General features: G+C 31.4%; 1 protein-coding gene across 5 annotated transcripts in view; it reads right to left on the bottom strand.

Moving 5' to 3' along the window:
- The window catches only part of LOC113522541 (uncharacterized), a 77,208-nt gene that overhangs the window by 45,866 nt on the left and 6,023 nt on the right, over positions 1 to 25,319 (bottom strand). Inside the window, exons 1-2 of one of the 5 annotated variants that reach the window (XM_026908261.3) lie at positions 12,292 to 12,475; positions 240 to 777 (exon numbers count right to left, since the gene is read on the bottom strand). The exons of 2 other annotated variants lie outside the window; for them this stretch is intronic. In XM_026908261.3, the coding sequence (XP_026764062.1) occupies positions 240 to 559 (320 nt within the window). In that variant the 5' untranslated portion in view covers positions 560 to 777; positions 12,292 to 12,475. Of the gene's footprint in view, positions 1 to 239; positions 778 to 12,291; positions 12,476 to 25,319 lie in introns of those variants that run through there. 2 more of the 5 variants (XM_026908262.3, XM_026908263.3) reach the window with 2 other exon arrangements.

Here is a 25,319-nt window from a genome sequence, read left to right as displayed (position 1 = left end):
ATATCACCAGCTACCACTTTTTTCTTACTAGTGTAAAAATTTAATAAAAAAATAATTCTTACAATTCAAAGTTCCATCTACAAATTTATACGTATCTGTAAATTTCATAGCCACTTTTGTCATGTCTCTGACAAAAGTGGCTATTAAAAAAATCACAGAAGTTTAAAATGTACACTCCAATTATTTCTTTTTTTGAATATGGCAAATAATAAGTGGTTAATAAAAGAATAATATCATACCTTGAGAAAGCTCCTTTGATGGTCCCATTGGCTTTATTAGACGTTGAAAGATCAGTGACATCAGACTGTATAGATCCTGGAACCTCGTAGCTGTTAGATTGTTGTTGCGATTCGCACATTAGGGGCTCCCTACGGCAGGAGATTGATGGCCGTTTAGGGGTCGTAGCTCGTGGATACGTATGGTGGCGGACGCTACTCGTCGAGGTCAAGTCATTGCGCCGTTGCTTCGGCAGAGTCCTAGCGCAGAGAGCACTCGCAGCATTTTTCAGGTGTGTTCGAAACCTGTTGTTGCCAGCGGTGCTTAGAATTGCACCCTCCATAATCACCACCAATGGATCACTTCACTCAATGTATATTTTCATCCATATTTATATGGTATCACGTCACTGTCAACATTAAATCACTATTTCACTGTAAACTCATGTTAATTTTAATAGTAAAATCATCAGTCTATGGAGAACTGCACTTCATAGATATTTGAGTATAATATTACCAATAAAGCCATCACTACGTGATTGGATATAACTTTGTCTGTTAACTGAAACATTGACAACAATTTATTCATAGATTTTTAATCAAAAATGTGATACACTAACAAAATAAAAATTGTATAACACAGGTGAATAAAACTAATTAATATATATGTATAAATTATCTACACATGTTACTAACATATTGATTGTTAAGGTAAAAAACTGCTTAACTAATCAAATATAATATTATGATGTAACGTCAGTAATAAGCTTGTTATTAAAAATTATTACTAATTTAATATTTACCAAACCGCAATACTAACGGTATAAATTAGAATTTATAGATACATAGATTGGAATTGCATTGCTTAATCTAAAAAACAATATACTTGTATATCATTATTATAGCCTTTGTTATTCTGTGCACAAAATCTGTAATCGTAAATAAAAGATTGGATTTAAAATTCTGACACAATCGTCCTGGTGTGGAGGTCTAATTTGAATTTAAAATAACACAGAAACTTTGCAAGTCATTCTGTACCACGTCATCTTAAATCATTACTTTGTATCTCTTTTTGGGATAGTATAAAAACAAAACACGTCATGAATAATCGATAATATTTCATCTTTCAGTCCAAGAAAAATAACCAAAGATATACGAGTATGTATGCATTTGCAAATAGAATGGCCAAACGAAGTGTTTACTATTTCGCTCATGAATTAGACGCGGTCTACTTGGTGAGTTATGGTTGACTGCATTGCGGCAAAGATTTCGTGGAGGCTCAACTGCTTCACTTGTTAATGCAATATGTTTAACCTACATTTAACACATTTAGTCATGACCGAACCTTGAATAATTTTTTCTTATTGAGTTTTACCGAATAGTAATTGATACATTTCAACATATAAAAAAAAAACAACGTATTTATGAACTAAGTACCACTGAATACGATTTTAGTTCTACTATATTATATAACCCAATCATAATTTCATAATGAAATCTTTATTCGACCCATGATCTAATTATAAGTAATAATAACTTTTATGTAATAACAGGAGTTATTTGTAATCAATCGTACAATAACTTTAATGAGATCATTGTAAGCTTTATATAAATAAACTCTTATAAACCGAACTAAAAACATCCGCAATTCAGATAATTCCACAAAATTACATTAATTGTAATGTGGTTTATATAAAATGTCAAAAGTAAGTTTAAAATGATGTAAACAAAAAAAAATAGGCCCGCCCACAAGAGGTACTATGCTATTTTGTTTACTATTTGTCATACTGCCAAGGCAAACAAATAGTGATTGTTTATCACATCTGTTTTGTCGTAAAATAAATCTTAAGCACTGAAAATGAAATAATTTTGATACAACTTTGTCTAAAATATTAAGAAAAAAAATATCAAATGTCATCACGTGCATCTATATCTGACCATATCCTTTATAGATAGATATGGATCGTATGGATATTCCCATTTCAGTCATCCAAGGTTATACAGAACCTTCTTCATGTTATTAACAGAATAATAGATACATAGGTAATTTTAAATATTGATCCTACACAACAATTCGACCGTAAATGTTTGCTAATATTTAGCTTTCTTAGACATCTGTGTCTACATTTAAAATCAGAGAGGACAGCAGTGCCCTTGCCAAGGCCAACCATACCAATCATGCCTTACTTTTCTCGAAGTTTTACAGTGTTTTGACCGCCCTGTAACTGTATTTAGATAAAGAAAGAAGTTTAATTTTCGGTGATCAAGATGACATACTATAACTGGCTATATTACCAACATAATAATTATATATATATATATATATATATATATATATATATATATATATATATATATATATATATATATATATATATATATATATATATATATATATATATATATATATATATATACAGATATGTATATATTTTGATTTTAATTATATGAGTTACTTTGTATATATGTCAACATATTTATTATTTCTTAATAGAAACATCTATAATGTTTCCTTCTATTATTGTACGCACACTGCCCGCTGGTAATTAATGCTTCTTTCCACTCAGGGTTTGCTGGAAGAGAACTCTTATAGAGTTAAGCTCGTCTGTTGTACGTCTTTATTTTATATATATTATATGTTTGTAATTTTTTGTGTACAATAAAGAATAAATAATAATATATTTTATAGTTTACGAATTATCGCTAGCCAAATTTCTTTAATTTTGTCATCATCGATTTGCCGAACAATTCCCAAGTAATTATAATTATTATAGAAATAAAGAAATCGTATATTGATATGGTCACTATAAATGTTGATAGGTAATTAATTACATATAAAATACTTAAATAATAATTGAAATATTATTTTTATTTCATTCAAGTAACAAACTTTTTTCAAATAATACGGACCTGGGTTTTCTGGGTTGTATCTCAGATGTTTATCGTCTGATTTCTCATAATACAATACATCCTAGCCTAAGGAATGAGGCAATTGATAAGACGGCGTAATACTTAGGTAATATGTGAAAATTATTATTAAATAAAAGTAAGGAATTACATATAATATCAATCGTTATTAAAGACAATATATTGATGAGTAACAATATAACAATTTTCAGCGGTCGTTCAAAGAAGTCCAAGCTTGCGGAAGGCTTTGCTGCGGCGGCGCAGGTCCGCAGCGAGGGCGGGAGGGGAGTGGGGGGTAGCGTGGGCTGCGCTGACATCACCGCCGGAGCCAGCCGCTCTTACATCACCGTCGAATGCCTCCCACCAGCAGTGACGCCCGCGCGCCTGCTCCAATCCCTCCCCCTCTCACTTATCGATAACTGATCGTAGCACGATACGAGCAGGTAATATTAGACATTACATATTATTTTCATTTAACTACTAGCGCCTTATTAAAATTCAATTAGTGGCCGCTCTAATTAATCGAAAAACACACGCTCTTGGAAAAAATACAAGAACAATCGCATTAATTAACATATTAATGCGAGGATATATTATAAGGAGGATATCAAAACCATCTATTAGAATATTAATAAGACTGTATACTGATCCTTTTATGGAAACAACGGGGATGATGACCTTCTAATAGTGTCAACAAGTTTCATAAATTGTATTTAGTTGTCGCTGTATCGCTGTTGTATTGGCATAGTGTATGAAGGACAAATAGAATTATTCAAAAGCAATCTTATTAGATATTTAAATCGACAAAGCCTTACATAAAGTTATTTTTAGAAATTTTTATTGTCTAATCTAATTCAATATATATAAATAAACACTTTGAATGCATCAATTTGTCATCAAATTCAATGACTTTTTAATCCTGACCCGGTGGAATAGATGAGCAATAGGATTAGGTACACAGGATCAAGGTTAAACTTCGCCCACAGTTACTAGGTACTTAATAAGCGATTTCATGACAATTCGTAGACGTAATTGTCTTAATTGGTAGTGGCCTTCATTAAGAAGTTAATAACATAAATGATGTAGCATAGTAACTTCAGAGATTATTTTAATAGGCACTGTAGCAAAACGAAATAAGGACATGTGAATAAGTGAACAACATTTCGGTATTGTTGCCCGGCACAATATTTCAACAATGCGGTGTATGTGGTTTCAAAGGCTAATAAGCCTATTCCGGAGCTTCGTTGAAGCGAAAAGCGCGGTGTGCCCCACATTTCCCACGGCAATGATGTCAAATTGGTTTATCAATCACGGCGGGACGGATGCGAAGCGGTGTCAGCGCATCCAGCAACCGACAGTGGGCGGTATTATGTTGTACCAAGCCGTTCAGTTCATTGCGGGACTCTAATGAACCAGCGGGGTTCACTACGTAATTCGATATAGTCAACACTAAATTGATATAACAGTTACATACCTAAAATTCGAAAAAAATTATCAATTAAGATAAATTATCACTTACCCACAATGAATTAAGTAATTATAATTGTTTAATCTTTACATCTATTAATGAAGGAGATAGATAAGAACTTAATGGAATTGACGAAGCGAAAAGATTTGTTATTCTGTTACCGTTAGATGTTCACAATCGGTACAGTGGCGTGGACAGGTTTAACAACACTTAGTGATGCGGTCGGTAATTTGAGCATGATTGCTGGTACAACTAGCAACTCGAAATCGCACTCGTGTCCATTGCTCTTTTACAATAGAGGCGCGAGGTCAAGCTTTGTGGCGCATCGATTGTGTTCTATAAAGAACGGGTCGAAGACATCTTTGCAGTATGCGTGTGTATATCGTAACTAACAAGATAATTGAGAACGGAGATCATATACCTATTCATAAAAAAATTACTTGAACATTACGTAACAAAGGTATAAAAATTAATAATTAGATATATTTTTCAGGTATATAATATGACAGATAAAAATATTTATCCGATAGGTCTTGCGCTTAGAATTTATCAACATGTACTCGTGCTATAATATAGGAATTTAATATAATTATCCAATATATCAAATAAAATACGAGTATGTAATTCTACATAATATGTATTTGTATGCAAACCAAGCATGTCATATCTAGAGGTTTGATCAGACGGACCTGAGTTAAGTCTCAGAGTCGATAAATCCATGTTAGTTACGTCAAAGTGTTTAGTGCTTTGAATTGTTTTTATCAATATTTCAAATAAAATATCTACACGCCCATATATAAAAAGTGGAAATAATCGCCTGTAGACAACATCGACACTATGAACTGACACAGTAATATCGCATGTACACGATAATATATGTGACATTACCGTACGATCTTTATACAAACAACAAATTTAGTAAAATGTTTCACTTTCACATCGTCCTATCTCACTTATAATAATGCACACTTCAACGTCTGAATAGATTTAAATGAAATATGATTTACAGATGGACCATATCCTGTATTAACGAACAGGATATTCTTTATCCTGCGAGTATAGCCGCAGCATACAGTTAGTTGAGCGATAAATTCATAGTATATACAACTACTGAGTTCACTTGAGTCATTAGACATACAATTTGTAATTATCTTATCTAAATATGTCACATTATTATAAGGATTGTAAAATATACCTACCCGCAATAAAGTTTTAATTTGTCGATTGAAAAAATGAATGTTAAGCGTACGTTTATTTCAAAATGTAGAATTGAGTGAAAAGAAAAAAAAAACAAGAGCTGGAACCGAACAGTACTATTGTTTGAATACAGATAGATACACAGTAAGGTTAGAGTGAGGGAGGAAAGGAAATGTTAGTAGTAATAATTGTCAATTTCAATGAGTATATTTTATGCAGAAACGTTTGTATTAAATACTAGAAGTAAATTAAGAAATCACCTCACGCACTTGCTCATGAACCAGTCTTTCTGAACTCATAAGAACATGAGAAATTCCAATATTTTTTTTTGTGGATTCAAGTTTCTGTATTTATGAATTCCACGTTTTGGGTTACGCGTTGATCTCTATCTGACGCTATTATATATATATATATATATATATATATATATATATATATATATATATATATATATATATTTTCCAGTCAACCTAACGCACATCTATATGTATTTCAAATTACTTGTATAATAAAGTTTCATCAAATGCGGTTCAACATTGAAGAAGATATCGCACGACATCGACTTTTTGACATCAATAATTTTGTATGTATTTTACACAAAAGTATTGATGCCAAAAAGTACCTAACCAAATTTTCTTTCAAAAGTTCCTTCGTAAACATTACTTCAAATTATCACAACAATGAAGACCTTCAATCTGTAATATCTCATAATTAGTCTTGACTTATATATTTATTATATTAATATGTATTATGTATACTTGTTTATGTACATATTGCATCGTATGTGATTTATGTATGTATAATTATTGTAAGTATATTATTCTATATGTTTGTATGTTCATTTATCTTAAAATATATTAACGTTGTTATCTCTCAAAATATTTATTTAATTTACAAATTGTACTGTTTAGCGTAACAGTTGACAGAGTAGTAGAGAATGCCATTAGACATTAAGTCCAATCTGTAGACATATTTTAATGTGTGCAAAAGTATAAATAAATAAATAAAAGCAATATAGTCGATTTGAAATACTTATGAAGTTGTTTCAATTATTATGGCAACCTATAAAAGCCTTGAAAGTAACGTATGTTTTTATAAACACACAATTATTATGACTGTTGCTCACGGAGAGTCAGAGAGCATTGGTCTAATAATTTTGAGTTTAACATTAGTTAGGTACCTGTTTGTATCGACGCAGAGCGATTGTGATGTCAGCGCTATGCTATTTGGTCACAGTTCACACATCCGTTTTTTGTCAGTCAATTTGGCGTACTTAGGTACATTACATACAATCTAGTTGTACAGTAAATCAGTATTTATCTGCGAATTTGTTCACGTGACTGAGACATACTGATTGACTGGGATAAAGAATAACCTATATCATTCTCCATTCCAAATTTAATGAAGAGGCAGGTCAAAATTTCATGACGATTCGCAGAGCGGTTAAGGTGTTAACAGGTAACAAACAAAAAGAAATACACTTTCACATTTAAGAATTTCACATAACAAGAACTGGTAAAGGTGACGATTAAGAGTATGAGTAATTTTTTTTATTGTATTAAAGATTAATTTAAGGCCACAGCTCAATAATTCATTTGAACGTTGTAATCCTTATATCATATTTCCCTATTTTTTTTTTGACCATCAATGAAACTTAGATACAATATCGCAATACTTTATAGATACTAACACTTCACCCTATTCATGATGATGTGAAAAAAGATTATAAACGTACTTTTGTTAAATTGGCAATATAGTGACTATATACAATTAATAGGGAATACGTATAATTTACTACAATTGATTAGATAATGACATTGGCATATAAATATCAAAGAAATAATATTATTAAAAAAATTAGGAGGAGGTTTCCAATTTGAAGATCATATTTTTAAATGTAGTTTCTAAATTATTTTAATTAGCAACGCACTTACAAGAATAGTATTTTGTGAGAAAGCGCCTCAACGCAGTGTCAACCACACACTTTGGCAACCCCTTTGTTTAGGATATCTTCATCAATTTTAAACGGATTATTATCTTAAACACTAATAACGGTTAGAATTCTATTATTCTAATATAAAATTATTGCAAATTATTACAGGTCATATTCTATATCATAATCATATTCTAATAATTACACAGCGAACGAAAAAAACCTAATATTAACTGATCTAAACATGTAGAAAAAAATTAAATATACATAATTAATTATCTCTTGACCTAATGATATTGGTGTCAAAGTCGTGCTAAAATCTAATCGATCTATCATTTCATGCCAAGTACAGTTAATGAACAAACAGAAACCATTTTATAATCTATATATAGAGATAATATGAAATGAGCGCCGGCGCAGCACTGTTTATATGCCGGCGCTAATCTCGATAACCATAGATTGAAAATAGGTGCAGTCTTATCACGTAAATTTCTTCATATATGTATGACGCAATTCGCGTTCACAGCAAATAAGTCAAATAACTAGTATTATCACTATTTTACGAAGCATATACACACCTACTTTTTGTAGATAATAGTTTAAATACAGTCGGCATCAAAATCCATTGAACATCTATAGACATATCCATTAAACATCGTTGGATCTTGTTCATCTATGTTCGTTATATTGGCAATCTTATTTGTTTTATTTATATAAGACAAAGGAGAACTGAAAAGGTCAATATTACTAGCATTTACACAATGAATTATAGTAAAATTCAAATTCACATCTTGACTCTCTGAAAAACAAAAAAGAAGTTGCGGAAGACCTTGTATGCAATGGAGACGAACTTGAGCGGTTTCACAGACTAGTATAGCTTAACCAGCGATCGTGCAGATGTAAGCAGTTCAGAAAGGCCTTTGTCTAACGGTGGGACACAATGAGCTATGATTGATTAATTGATAGACTTTTGATGCTGACCGTATCACACCGTCATCTAATTTTATCGTGAAGCATGGATGTATTAAGGATGCCATATATACACTACGTACATTTTATCATGTCCGTAGTATATATATATCTTCAATTACATAAATAAAATGTAGTAACTTCTTATGAACCACATCGTATGACAAAAAATTGTGAAGTCAGCGAAACATCTAATTGTAGAAGGTACATAAATCCTAATAACTTTACAAACAATTAAATACGTTGATGGTCATTCAACTCGAATAAAATAGTAGTGCAATAAAATGTAATTCAATCATTCTCCTTGGTCTAATAAATTCGAATACACGCGAGCGTGATCTTATACATATGATAATTACCTTCAACATGGAATTAAACAGTATATTGATTATTATTATATAAGTATGCACATTTAACATTATTCCACTAAAGACATTAATACATTGAAAATAGGTGCATTTTGTTCAGCATAAAAACCACCACTAAATTCATAAACACACACCGATAGACGATGAGATTTTTCGACACATTGAAAATATTTTTAATATTTTAGTAGCTTTTACTTCAGCAAGAACGACGTAACATAGCCATAAAAATCAGACAAATAGAAAACCTATTCCTTATGGATATTGTTTAAAAATTAATCTACATATAGTAAGTATGCACTTGTACACAGTAAAACAGTAAAAAGTAGTCAACCTGACGTTAAAAACTAACTTAACAGTCGGATTTCCTGTGACTTTGTTACGCATTTATGTACTTTTGTTACGTACTTGTTAAATAAAAGTATTTATATTACACATCATTGTGGGAGACGTTTAGAGTTATATCTGATGCTGATTGTATCTATGAGTAGAGAATTATTTAAATGTCAACTATTTACAAGTGAACGCTTGGCATTAGATGAAATAGTGTTCGACAGGTTTTAAAGTTTACTTATGATTTATTGATATTTATTTATAGTCGTTAACCGGTTTTTTAAAATCGCAATTTCGTGACGTATGATCTTTTATTTACAATGGTTAAAAAAAGCCAGCAACTTTAAATTCTTTCTTATATTCTTATATTAGTTGCAAATAAAAATTCGTCAGATAAAAGATTAACGTAGCTTATGGACATTTACAACACCAACGTGTTATATTTTTTTATCCGACTGCGTGACGCAAAAGAGGGTAATGTTTTTGTTACCAAATAATATACAACCGCTAAAACCACACTGGTTAAACGTACTTGCACTTCATGTAAAACGATTTGTGTAGTATGTCGATATCCGAATAACCATGTCATAAACAGAACTTTACAAGCACATATCGAACTGGCGGCCCCTGAAATAGGAGTCGAGGTCATTTCGAACTGAACTATCACCGCTATTATTATGAACACAACATTACGTCACGAGCAGACCTATTTAATATATTATTTGGTTGAATGGAATATAACAATGTAAACTGAACTCTGAAATTACGACATAATGATACATTACTATGTAGATAAGATAGAATAGGATTCATTTTCTGATTATCATTTGCAAGTATAATTTACGAGGATATTTATAGATATTGATTTGTACAATTTCTTTCTGTACACGTCCATTGATTACGTGTGAAGTTTTTAAGATTTCTTATTAAAATAGCAAAAAGGCATTGTTATACCGAATCTTCGATGTCCGTTCATCCATACATCACGGTCGGTTTATCTATAAAATGTTATCAAGTGTAAAATAAGTACAGTTGCAGAACTTGTATGAACCTTATCAATTAAATTTATTTTAAATACAATAAGATTTATATGGGAAAATTTAATACTGAAGTGAACTATTTTACTCATCCTGACTGAATTACTGAATAGTCGTGGCCATGCAAACTACACAAAACTGCATATTGATATGATTAATCACAAAAACCAGAAGAGTTGTTCCCGTTGGCATAGAAACTTTACGTTCGACGTAATTGGTTACACAATAAGTTTTATTAAGCAAATAGGTAATAACATACAGCAACTGAAAACGCAAGCTAAAATTGGTTTGATACAAATAAATAGTATACACGACGTAGTTTTTTCTTTTCTTTTTGATAATGCTGTAAATATATGCTGTGAATTATAAGTTTAAACAATTTTCTTATCTATGCAAACTAATTATATCATAAAAATTTACTAGAGGATTTAAATATTTATGAAAAGATAATGCCAATTTCGAGACTTTAGGTCTGCTAAATACCTATCTTCAATTTTTGATGATTGACATCAGAATAAATGGAATCGGTGACAAAATAAATAAACTTTTACATTTATAAATTGTAAACTCATGATCGAAGAACTAAAGTAAGTGTATTCATTAACCTACTTAAGAACACTTTCACTAATAAAAAGATTTAGGCCTTTAATTTTTGACATTGATTCTTGATATTATATATATATATATATATATATATATATATATATATATATATATATATATATATATACAGATATTTTCAGCTCATTTTACATTATGATTTACATATAAAAACAACTAATTACCTACTATACAAAAATATATCCATGTGAAATACAAATAAAAATATAGATATTTACAACCAGGAACTAAAAATACAAATTTAAACAAAAATAAGATATAGCTTTCTACTTAACTATAGAAAATCACTAAGACAATGTAAATATATTTCTGTTAGCAGTGTCGCTAGTAGAAATTTTACATTGTATGGGTTTGATTAAAAAAAAAATTGTTTCATGTCAAAATGAAGATTTATATCGCCACTTTTACAAAGATTTTATTTTTGACAAGTTGCATGAAATTGACATTATAAAATGAATATTTACGACAATACTATACAAATATATTATGAATTATGTATAAAAATTTTGCATGTCAAACTGGCTGAATGTGCAAGTTACTTATTGTCATTGATTTCATCCCATTATGTACCACATTCATAGCATATTTCAAGCATTTCATTTCATTTCAATATCATTTCATTGTTTTCAACAATTTATTTATTACATTGCAAAAATATTCATAAACACAGACTAAAGGTACAATAGGTATGTTATAATTTTAAAGTATAAAAAGTTGATGAAATAAATTAAACTTTTTCTTATCTAAAATTAACGCTATGTTTAAGCTCCGTTATTTAAATTTAAAATCAGTCGCTGTAAACAATAATATCAATAGGTAATCACAATCTAGATATTCTAAAATAAAAATAGAATGGTTTATACTACCTAATTAAAAGTCTATTATCAACTTACTCGGTATCATATTTTAGTGACTACGATTACATAGTTAAAAACATTAACATATAACAAATAACCAATACGAATTAAAATTTTAATCTTTGGTAAATTGCCAACTGAAATCGTTGCTGTAATTCAAGCATATCGTGATATCCATGAAAATATTCAAACGTAATCTTCACATCACTACGTTAAAGAGACCTATCAGTTTATACCATAAAAAGATAAAATAAATCCAATAAAGGCGCCTAACGGTTAGTAAGTAGTACAAGACTAGCTTTTCCGTCAACCCGTCAACGAACAACTAAACGGTTTAGATTATGCATTATATAGGAACGTGTGTATTGTATATCTAACGTTTTATTCACCTGTGTACAAATCAATGGCAGTTTTCCACCGACATAGTACGTACATAAATTAGTTTCACACAACGTCACTGTAAATAAACTGGCATGTTTGTTCAATTAGCGAAACTAAAAAATAATTTAATTTTATAACCGCGCATGTAGCATGCGGGTGAGCTGATCGCGCAGCACTGGTGACCGGCGAGGCGAACGATAGCGAGCAGCCGACCCTATGCCTGCTACCATGAAACGTACACGGCGACACGCACTAACGTCACCACTACGATAAGTATTTTGTGGTTCTCTCCGAAACGAAACGGTACTGAAGTAGATGCCTATTTGTACAATTACGGATTACGATGAGCAAAACGTAATACTGAATATACTATGGAACGCAGAATATTAATAGTAATATTTATAAGTCACATTTGCAGACGCTATATGTAAAACGACGTATTCATTAGACGAACTTGGTAAGAGCATGCATTGTTGCCTCGTTGCTGATAAGAGCCACGCACATCCATCCGTCTAAAGTGTTCTTATAGATGTTAAGTTTAAAGAAAAAAAATTTAGAAGTACGCTGTGTACTTATGGAATTTACCAATGAAATATTATGTTGTAGCCTTTATAACGTAGAACATTATTATGACATGTATGACATGACAGGTGAAGGTGCTTCAACGGATAAATAACAAGGCAGCAGAACGTTCTATGGTATGGTATATGATATAAATCAATAATTAACTAATAGTTAAATTATAAAATGCAGATATAGAAATTACGATAGCAAAGTTTTTAGCTTGGACTTAGTTTGTGGTACTTATTATGTTCCGTTGCCAAACAGCTGAAACAAAACCTTTTTTTATAACAGTTTGACATAAACAAACAGTTCACGCAGGAACAGAATTCATGAATGTGAATTCTGCCTAATGACAAATATTCCCTCAATAATTAAGTATACTAGGGAGGAAAGGGATTGTTAGTAATGGAGACTGAGAATCCTATTGCTAGCAATATACCCAACCAGGTCGACCTCCTCGAGGTTTTCCCTGGAAACTATCATGGTTAATTCCTGATGAATTTATCATGATGGGTTAACTGGCCTGTTTTCATTCTCATCTATCACCCTTCACTGGTGCTCCGCCAGCGTATCCCGTTAGCGCAGGCGAAGTTACCATACCATTTTCACCCATCAAAAAAAAATTAAGTATACTGTATCGTTTTATCAGGTAAATTTTGGGTTTCGATTCAACACCCCACGGTAATGAGAAGAAAGAAACAGGTCACAGAAGATACTATTCCGCAGCCTTTAAGTCCGGCTTATATACTTCTTGCAAAAATTTGTGTGTGATGTGTGACAAGCCAGGATTTAAGTTGATAGCCAATGGCAATAAAAGATTTACGACGTGGAGTATGTAGGGCATTGTAATGGAAGGTTAACTGTGACAAAATTATAACTGATTCAGGCGAAAATTTGTGAAATGTTATATTAATATCCCCAACAGGAACATCAAAAGCACGCCACATTTTTACTGAATGTTTGACAGTTTCACTAACTGCAAAATGAAGTAAATTTTACGATTGGTAATATGTGGTTCATCGACAAAATAGCAATAGTTCTAACCTCAAGAAAATATATAGCTACCAATTAACACACTACATGTGCCAGATACAAAAATATTTCTGCTGGATACCAACTTAATCCAATTGAGATTCGAGATACACCAGCAGGAAATCGGCTATCCAACCTCGAAATTATCCAAGCCATACGTTAAAAGTTTGAGCTCTAGTAATTTGTATCATCGAATTGTAAATCAGTCGAAAGGTTTTGAAATATCCAGGCTTGATCACTAGAGAAACTACGATGATCTATCCATATTGAAAAAGTACATAATGTATGGGAATTGACATAAGCGATTAGCGATAAACGAAACCCGTTGACATACATTTTGTAGTTTACCATTAGCGACAATGCTAATAGAATTTTATTTTGTCGACAGACACAGGAACTAATTCATATTTTATAATACATATATGACATTATATTTATTATATCTTGCATGACGTCAAATGTCCATTTGTTTTATGTTGAATATTTAAGCAATATTTAAATTGATTTGTATTTCACAGAAGGCCTTCATGATAAACTTATTAAGATAGATACTACACAGTTTGGATTAGATAAGTTATACCTAAGATAATTTATTATTAACAAAACTTTTTTTGTCAATGATGAAAGGCAACTTACGTCATTAATACACACATAATACCAGAAGGAGACATTGTACAAAAGTCGTTTGATTTGACACTTATATTCCTCTCATGTTTCTGTCATGAAACAGCTGTGCTTGAGCTTTAATTCGATTTGAAGAATAAGATAGGGCAAAGAATTTACAAGGTACGGAGATAAAACACAACAGTCTTCTGGAACGGCGTATATATACTCGTGAATATACGTGAATATACTCATACATTGCCGTTCCAGAACACCACGAGGGTCCCGATATATTCAGTGAGGTCCTTACGTGCGTCATGCACTTCATATCCAACGTTAAAATACATATTTTCATCTTAATTCACGCAAGAAAAGCCACGAGTTACAAATAACTAAAAGTATCATACAGCATTATTCGTGTCAAAAGTATGAAATTATATGGTACATATCAGTGTTTTAGTATGACGTAAAATATTAGTGGTATTCGTACATAAATTTTAAATAATGTTTTATATAATGTACATTATATAAAAAAGAAAAAAAAATTAAAATTAGGGACGCTTTGTACTCATAGAATTTACCAATGAAATATTATAATTCGAACTTCCTTAATTATACATTAATATCATATCTACTTGTAGGTACAACAATTAGTCCCATACCCTAAGGTAGTCTTGAAAAGATTGCTTTCAGCCTTACGTACTTACAATACAATAGTATCGGTTCATTTATAACTGGTATTGTTTTATTCTCTGTGTTGTATAATACAAATAAAATATACTCATACATTAAAAAAATTGTAATTCTCTTACTTTGATTTTATTTTTCACTTTAATAAAATCAAAGATGATATTAAGAAAACAAGTACTTATATAATGATTTAAACTAATAATAATAATAGTAATCATAATATTGAAAACCAGCGGGTCTACCATGAAATGAAATTCCGAAATTTCGGAGTCAAGTTCGTGTTTTTGTTTATACCAAAATCGGATCAATAAATGGAGTTTAACATTTCATTCGTCATACATCCTATCATAAAAGTCCAAAGGAAAAATATTTTAACATTTTTATTATTTCCAAATGGCATGTATTATATAATTTTAACATCAAATTTGTATTTCGTTTGGCTCCAAAATTTCGTAAAACATTTCATGGTAGACCCTCAGATATCAAAAATAACAATATTAATTCCAGTAATAATATTTGAAGATAATATTTAGAACACCTATACTATAGATACATAATAGACTAAAAAATAGTATCGGTAGAAAACTGCCCTAATAAACAGATGATATCAATTCTAAAAAAAACATTTGGACTCTGTATCGTGTACATGAATATTATACGCAGCAAAAGTCCTATGAATAAATGTTATTATTCAATATCGATTTAATTATACGTATAATTGAGTCACAGCTTAATTCGTCATTGAATAATAATCAAACAAAGTTTCAACTAGCTTTGGTAACTAGTACCTATTTACCTACTTATTTACCTTATATACAAAGTCCACCCATAACAACGTATTAACATAACCACTAAAATGGAACGTTAATTGTCCAACATTGTGTTGTAAAGGCCTCCCTTTATTGGAAAGTTTTGCCAGTAGTTACCACACTTAGCTGGCGAGTTGGCAACCGCAGTTAGGCTTTGGTGATGTTTTAAAAAGAATGTTATTACCCCTCTTTCGACCATTTAGTTCATTTAATTACCTCTAGCAAAACAATGAAACCTAAAGCTTTAACTATTTTACAAGTACAATTAATATCACATCCATAGGCATATTTAAGGAGGAGGGGGGATGCCCATCCAAGGATCCCGAGCGAAGCTTTACAAAGACATGTTTGTGAGTACATATACGCCTTTTTTAAGGGACTAGGCCCACTCTTAAAAATAATCTTAAATGATTGTCCCTATGAAATGGCTGAAAGGATTTCAATAATATATTTTAATTAAGGAGGATTAACTCAACATAATCGAAAAACCGACAACCGATGGGGAAGAAAGGTTCTTGAGTGGGGACTCCGTACGGGCAAACGCAATGTAGGACAGGACACCCCTCCACTTGATGGTGTGACAACCTCAAATGCATTGCAATCAGTGGATGCAAGTGACTCAGGACCGTTTTTTAAGACAGTCTATGAGGGAGACTTATGTTCTACAGTTGACGGATAAATGGCTAAGATGATAATGATGATGAACCTAACATAAAAACTAGTGTATGTTTTATCCTTCTTCTTTAGGAAATCGCTTTAAAATAAAGAATGTATGATCGAAATCCTTATATCAATCTTATCAAAAAGACTTTGTACAAACGTCATTCAAGTCAGTCCAACTCGTGTTATGTTACACAGTTACGCTTGAAACAATTATTTAGCGGTAGAAGCTTTCGTTTATGTTTTGATTTGAAGGGTGGGATATAATAATATTCTTTATTTAGATACCAGGAGCCATACTATTTTTTATATTGTCGCCAACTAATAAAAATCTCATAAAACTAGCTATAAAATAAATAAAAAAATAACATTGAAATCGGTCCATTTGTTCGAGAGCAATGATGCCAGTGCCACAAAAGATATACACACAAAGAAATTAAAAATAGACGTGATTTGAAGAATTTAAAGAAAGACTCCCGTCGATCCACTCTGTCATTTACAAGAGTGGCATAAGTCATAACTGCCCGTGAAGTGCTAAAAATATGTCTATTATTTTTACAACAAAAAGAAATTACCTAAATAAAGTAATTGCACAGATAATGCCTTGAGTAATAATTGAATTTGAAACGTCTGTTTATGTGAAAGTTGAAATAAACAGGAATCCTATTAATATAATAAATTTAAAAGATTGTAAAGATGTTTAGACATTTGTTACTTAATCACTCTTAAACGGTTGAACAAGTTCAACGAAATTTGTTACACGGTTATAATATATCTTATCCTATCACATATCAGCATATATAGTATACACATTACTTACAAGATGTATGTGGCCAAAGACCAGGAAACATGCTATAGGAACTTTTGAGAAATATTAGAAAATATTCACAAACCAATTATGTTCTTTTTTTATACCACTGAGGTGGTAAACAAGCGTACGGCCCACCTAATGGTAATCGGTTACCATAGCCTATGAACGCCTGCAATACCAGAGGTATTATGCGTGCGTTGCCGACCATGAAGAAACACCTCTTTACTCCCCTTTTGAAAAACCGCATGCTGTAGTCTCTTAGGAAAACCTCGGCATTCCGTAACCTGAGTGTTCGTGGGAGAAAATACCTCTGAAATCGCGTTGTACGCGACCATTTAGGTTTTAGGGTATGAGCTAGTTTATAACTACAGTTATGCAGCAAAATAAAGTATTCAATAATATTATTAGGTTTCTATTTTATATAAGAAACACAATAAACACATGTATACACAAGATAATTTTATCTCATATCTACCATATTCAAATCATAGTCTCCTATAAACTTTTAATTAAAATATTTTTTATTGTATACATTTTCTCTATGCGAGTGGACCTAACTTTCGTAGGTATTACGTATTAGCCATTTTTTTCAATACCTTTTGTAATTATAATACCTAAATTATAAAATACTATTAAAATATATTTTTATCGTTCGAAGAATACTGATTAGCATAATAAATTAAGCTAGTTTATCATGATAAGAAATAAAAAGACCAATTACCTACTGGTGTTTGTAATAAATATAATATGTAAATTGTATTACTTGAGTACATTATAACAACATAAACACGATGGGACGATTCGTAAGGATAGTGACGTGCTATCAGGAAATACAACCCATGTTACATAATATAAAAGTAAGATAAAAGTATATAAAAAAAGATGATGAGAACCAATTTATAAATCTGGTTTTAACATATGCTTAGTCGATAAATGAGGGAATGTAATTTTTGCACTACGCCAGCTATGCGAAAAATATTTAAGTGCAAATAAAAATTAAAACTTGTCAACATCAAAAATCTATGATTTTGCTCCGCAATAAACTCCGCTAAAATCGAGATAAAATAATATGGGAACAAAAGATTCCCAATTCCCTTGTATTTGACAGGAAAATCAATAACATCCTATGTATAACATATATTTTATGTGCAATACAGAGTTTGTTATGTTATATAAAAATTGCCCGAAAGCCGCACGAGTACCAAAGAAGTTGCGAAGTGAGATTTTATCTTAGAAAAAACTGCCCAATACTCATAATAAATAACGGGTATGCCATGCCGGGAATGGAAGTTAGGTTGTAAAAGATGTTGATTATGAACGAAGATTGATTTGCATTCCAGTCAATTATTGACTCTGAGCATGGCATGATTGAAATCTATGGAAAAGGAAAACATTGTACATCGACGTTAAATAATTCGAGAAAAATTAAGCGGAGATACAATGAACAAAAAAATTAAAAATAATAATAATACGATAATAATTAATCTCCAAATAAAATAATATGTCACCTTATGTGAATTACTAATTTTTTTTTGTAATTTAAATAAATTAATACACAAAAATATGTGCGTCAGAATAGACCTTAACACAGAAGGTCTGAAGGTAAAATTTTTTAACGTTCTACAAGTTTATTGTTTAAAATATCAAATATATGCACCAAACATAAGTACAAAACAAACAAATTGAAAACATTTTTTCGATTTGTTCGTACATAACATAATTTAATTAGAGAGTAGATTAGGTATTATGTACCTATGTGGTTCTTCAAATATGTCCCTTAACGTCAGCAATGCATTAACACCACCCCGTGCTGCAAGTGTTTATGGATGAGCAGAACCAATTATAAATGCACTGTCCGCTCGTTTGGTTTCCTAACAATAAAAGAGTATAAATTTAGTCCTATATTTATAACGCTCAGACGTTACAATGAAGGATCACTCATAATCGATGTCAATGCATCCGTTAGCCATCACAACATCGTAAATAATGACTAAAATAAAGTTGATCGCAATGAGCGTGTTGCGATATTTTGGCAAGTCGGCCGGTGCGTGTCGCGGACGGCCGATGGCATCATCGCTGTGGAGGATCGTGACGTCACCATGCCTTTTCCAAACGTGGCCGCCAGACGAAAATAGTCCCCGCCCCGCCACCGGCCGCGGCCCCTCGCATCGTCACCGACAGATTTAGCGAGCGGCCGGCATCGACCACAGTAGACCGCCTTCACAACCGAATGTCGAGACTACTTACATTTTCAAAAATGTTTTTTTTTTTTTGTGTAAAATCAGTATGCGACTGTCCACCTGCTTAGCCATGCAAGGACATTGGATCTTATTATCTGTTAACATTATCGGTCTATCAGATACTTGAAGTGATGTAGTATATGACGTGAAATCGAATTTGTATGTAAAACTAACAATCTATCCATGCTATAGAATATACGAGTATTAGGACATAAATTTTGTAAAATAAGAACTGAAAAGGCACAAAAAATTGTGTGCTTCCCATACTAACTTAAAAGCTGGAACACAACTTAGCGTAAACTTCTGCAAATATTTCTAAATGGCAGGAACCCAATTTATTAGTATTAGCTAAACAAATTTACGATTTTTAAAGTTGTGTTGTAATTTGTGGTACATAAGTAGTCACAATCATAATCTACCCCAATTTTTACTCTATTTTGCTAATTATAATATGTATCTAAAGAGCGGGTTGGTTTTTGACGCAATCGAGTTGTAAATCAATAAGGTAATATCCATTTGACATCTACAGGCGCTTTTGTAATTTACTGTAACAATACAATAAGGTGGCAAAATTGTCTAACAAAAATTTGTATAACTGCAGATTTTTGCTGTTATAAAAATTAAAAAGCATGTCTGTAGATGATTTTTTATTTTATTTTTTTGAATGTTCACGATATCGTTGTGCCGTGTACACCCACGATATCGTCGCATAAAATAAAAGCGTTTCCATATTATAATAATCGTGCGATATCGTGTCGAGCTATGATAAATTATAAAAGCCCCCTATTTTATGAGATTTCGATTTAGCGTTAATACTTACCCCGCAAGTTATGGTGACAGAATTATGATGATAAAGACTGACATGAGAGTAAACCCTATAAATTGCAAAAAGAATTATCAAAACTGAATCTAAAATGAAGATATAGTTTAACATAGATAAAAAAAATTGACAAATCTAAAACATCTTTTTTTTAAGATGCTTAATAACAATGTCATAATAATCATCGACAATAATTATTATAGACGCGGCAAGCTATAACTTCCTCTTTGAAATACCAACAGTTACAAGAATATTAGAGAGGTACTTTGTCAAAACCAAATTCCAGTTAAAGGTGACGAAGCTCAGAACCTCGGCGACGCAGTTTAGTCAGCTGGCGGAAGATGAAACAAAGTGAAGTCAAACGTTAAACAAATTAACATTACTACACGACGGAAAGTCATGGCCTGACATCATTTACAGTTCTGACGACCTTATACCTTAGGACACTTCGATAAATTTCGTTGCAATTATCTCTTACAACAATTTCTTTAAATTACAGACCATACGACCTATAAAATAAAAAAAAAATAAAAAGCATATAATTTCCTTTAGTCATAAAAACGTCAAACGTGTTATAAACCTACTAATAGCTGTTAGATTGTTTCGTTTCTCTTTGGAAATAAATTTCTATGTTTCAAAGTGATCATCAGACTTTAAATCAAAAAAGAGTTATCGTTTTTATAATATAAAATAACTATTTCATTTTGATATTTGATTAATCTTATTTGACTTTTCGTAACTATGTGCTTATAAAGAACAAGTATACTATAAAAAAATAAGTGTGCCCGCGTGTAACAATTGATAAATATCAGTGGAAAACTAACTACGCTAACCCCAAATAATCCAACAAAAGCAAGGAAATAATAATGATGATGTACAAATACATTATTAATGAACTGCCCATTTATAGACTACTATAAATAAATATAAGTACTAACATGACAGTACTTATATCGGTAACTGTTATTGAACATTATTAATTTAATATAAATAACCAAATTTATTAAATATGAGAAGCAGAAATAAACATTAAAAAAAAAGGTAATTTTAAACTTTAAACAAACAATAGACGTTACATTGTTATCTATTTACTACGATTTTTTTGTGGATAAACTTATTAGAGAATAGAATATAAACAGTGAACTGCCATTGAAATACCTCTTTTATTTAAACATACTCATATCAAAAGCGAATCTTCTTTCCAGTTGATTACTCCAGGCTGGATCGCGATTTTACCCCAGTTGTTTCAGATAGTGTATCTATTACTTGTCCATTGCCCTTGCATTTTCTTCTTCTCCCATTGCAATTAATCATTATACATTTTTCCAGAATTTATGCCTCCCAGTAGAGATACGAGTTTTGATGTTGAATTCATCAAACACACGAGTAAATACACTGGTGTAACGGTCTCTCCACATTTTAAATATTTTAGCCCAGTAACATATCTCAAATGCATATAATTTGACCTTTACGCATAGCTTCCAAAAGCTTTTATTTCAGCGATGTTATGACCACAACAACCTATTTTGTAAATAATTATAACATCTATATAATTTACCATAGATAAGATAAATATTAAATAGAATGAAACGTGTCCTAGTGACTTATCTTCATTTGAAAATTTTGTAAACGTTTGTAATGTCGAAAGCGAGATTTAGGCACAATCGTGACGTGAATAATTGGAACCTTGTTTTCAGAGCGCCGTTTTGAACACGTTCTCTTGTGGTTATTGCAAAACTTTCTTAGGTAGAATATTCAGCGTATTGTAGTACTTATATTGGTCGGTCATTCATTGCTGAAAACGCGCGCGACAGTCAATCGGTTCTGAGAAATCTACTCGCGTTTCCTGGAAGCGCTACTATGGGCGCACACATGTACACAACATCAGTAGGTGTAGCACAGTGCACACATCGTCATTCACGGTCTCTGATAACAGTCAGCCGTGACGAGACGTATCGGTGTTCTTATTAACTCACTGGGTATTGCGTGCCCAGCTCAGTTTACACCTAATCAAACAATTTGTGTGGCATAACTTGTATACACTACTGCAAGTATTGCACCAACATAGAAAATTTTTGATTATTAGAACAATGCCTAAGTTAATAACAACTCGAACCTTTGGTATAAAACACGTGACTGATACTAATTACTGGGTATCATAAAAGAATTTGTTTCACTATTCATACATTCATTATATATAATTTAAACACGTTTATGTAATCGAAATTAGTCAATATTGCGAATATTCATAATTATCTTTTTGGCCTTTGCATATTAATAGATAATTTTGTTGCTATGATTCTCTAAAATATATCTTTTTAAGTTTATTTTACAGCGAGGTTTTATAGCGATAGACCCTAAAATATTCTACTATTTCAAAAGACAATTTTAATTGTTATTGTGACATTTCTTATCGATCTGTCCTTCTATAAGTCAGAGCTGCCTTTATATACAAGAGTATACACGTACGATTTTTTCAGCTAATCATTATCCATCGGTGAAGAGTCTATGATAGAAGTAGACCTCTATCATAGACTTCCACAAGGTACGGTTCAATGATCCATCGACAAACCTTAATAGCTAAATTAATACTCTAGCTATTTACAAATTCTTACTTACAAGAAAGATATAACTCATGGTTATTGGGAGCTGTGTCTTGCCAATTCTGTTTTATCTAGACACAGATCTAAACTACTAAAATACTTATGTACTCTTTTTTGTGTAGTTGCAGCACCATTAATGATCAACGATCTCATTGAAGATCATTATGTGGTCATTAAGTTCCATAAGTTGCAGTGATATTTCCATTACCAGTAATCTGAATGAATGCATAAATACATGACATTAAAAGTGCGTTTGAGTTCCTATAATTGCCTTCCGACTCAAACGACGGACCAGTGTCATCATTACATAGAAATTATGAACAAAAAAATAAGAAACATACCAATGAAGAACAAATCAATGAACACCATTCGATAATAATGGTAACCACTTTTCATCATTTTTAAATTTGGCTTCCTTGGTGGTTAAGGGTTATTTTCATTACTTTGCGTAAATAAGGTACTTGCCCACCATACAAATAACAACATAACATCTATCGCTAGCAAATCCATGAGATGGCGACGTTCGATGTCTTGTTTTGTTCTTTCTTATGCGAGTGCTGACTAAAACAATTCTGTCCATAGATTCGTTTACTACTTGTCTAGAGGGCAAGTTCTTCTATACTAGATTAACAAAATGTTCTAAATTAACTTGTCTACCAGTTTGCAATAAAAGCGATTGCAAAGTTATGAACATTGACATCATCGTCTTTTATGATACATACAAAAGTGTATCATAAAAGACGGAATGTTGTTTCATACGTCAATAATTTTACCATGAAGTTTCAGATTCAACAACATTATCAACATCTATATTAATATTATAAAGAAGAGAGATTTTATTGTTTGTAACAGATAAATTTAAAAACTACTTTTAAAAACTATTTTATCTACAGAAAGCTATATTATCAGCGACTAATATATTTATTGTTAAAAAAAATAGAGATCCCTACGGAAATTACAATAATGTAACCCAAGATATCAAAAATTTGCCTTTAAACGTCATTATTAAGCGTGTGCTGCGAAAACTATTGATGATACATAATGTACTACGTATTTATATAAATAGTACCCGATTTTGCCCGGAATCACATTACATTACATCTGAAATGCCCACAAAAAGTTTGCGAGGCAATATATCTAACTATTATTAACAACAATAAAGTCGCAATAACAGTTTTTTGTACAAATAAGACAATCAACGTATGGGTAGAATCGAAAGATAATGACATTCTTATATATTAATCCTTATCAAACTAAATAATTTTACAATCAAGGATTTGGATTTGGAATCAATGATTATGGCTATGTAAATTCCTTTTTTTTTTAATTACTGGATTTATTATTTAGAAGTTACGACGGGTATAAATATACTAAAAGTAAGAAAAACGTCACAGTGTTATTGAATTAAAATAGCCTTACGCTTAATATTGGTGTTATCTTCTATTAGTTAAACTTGGTAAAAATTTAAAATACTGATTTCTTATTCTATCTATCTACCCGTGCGAAGCCGAAGCGGATAGCTAGTACGCAATATTTCTGTTACGACATTAACTTCAAGTTTTACTTCATTTGACTCTGAAATAAATAAATAATCTGTAATTTCGGAATAAAATACAAAATATTGGAATTGGTAGGCTGGTTTCTTATAAATACATACTAAAACCTAGTTAAAATACCAAGCATTTCGTGTGACTTTGTGGTGTGAGAATTATAATGATAAAGTGGTCGACTATCGACATCCAGTTTCACTTATCAACATATTCCGAACCACAAACTAGGAAAGTAATAATATCAAACAACATTGATAGTATTCGACATAACTGCCAATTGACCCAATATTATGATTACGATCACCGGTCAACGAGGAAAAGTCAAGGGGTCAAGTTAAGTCGACATATTATGATCTTAAGACCAATGAATGTCAATTAAACTTCTTTGTTTAGAACTAAGAATTGAATTCGGTTTGGTAGGTATGGATACAAACCGTTCAAGTTTTATTTGACGCGATTCATTTAGGGCCCGCGCGCCGACGTCGTATTTGTTTGCGTAGGTCTCGTTGTGACAATATAATATCTGATCTGATATCTTACGTATACATTAAAATATACGCAATGATAGATGTGTAAATAACAAATAATAAATACTACTGAACACATTATACAGCGTCATCCTCAATAAATGGAGTCAATTTGGAGATGCGATAA

The sequence above is a fragment of the Galleria mellonella genome, unplaced genomic scaffold (genome assembly GCF_026898425.1).
Source record: "Galleria mellonella isolate WM207_F2 unplaced genomic scaffold, CSIRO_AGI_GalMel_v1 utg38, whole genome shotgun sequence".
In the NCBI taxonomy this organism is placed as follows: Eukaryota; Metazoa; Arthropoda; class Insecta; order Lepidoptera; family Pyralidae; genus Galleria; species Galleria mellonella.
Note: the sequence above shows the minus strand (reverse complement) of the source record. Positions and strands in the feature narration are given on the sequence as shown.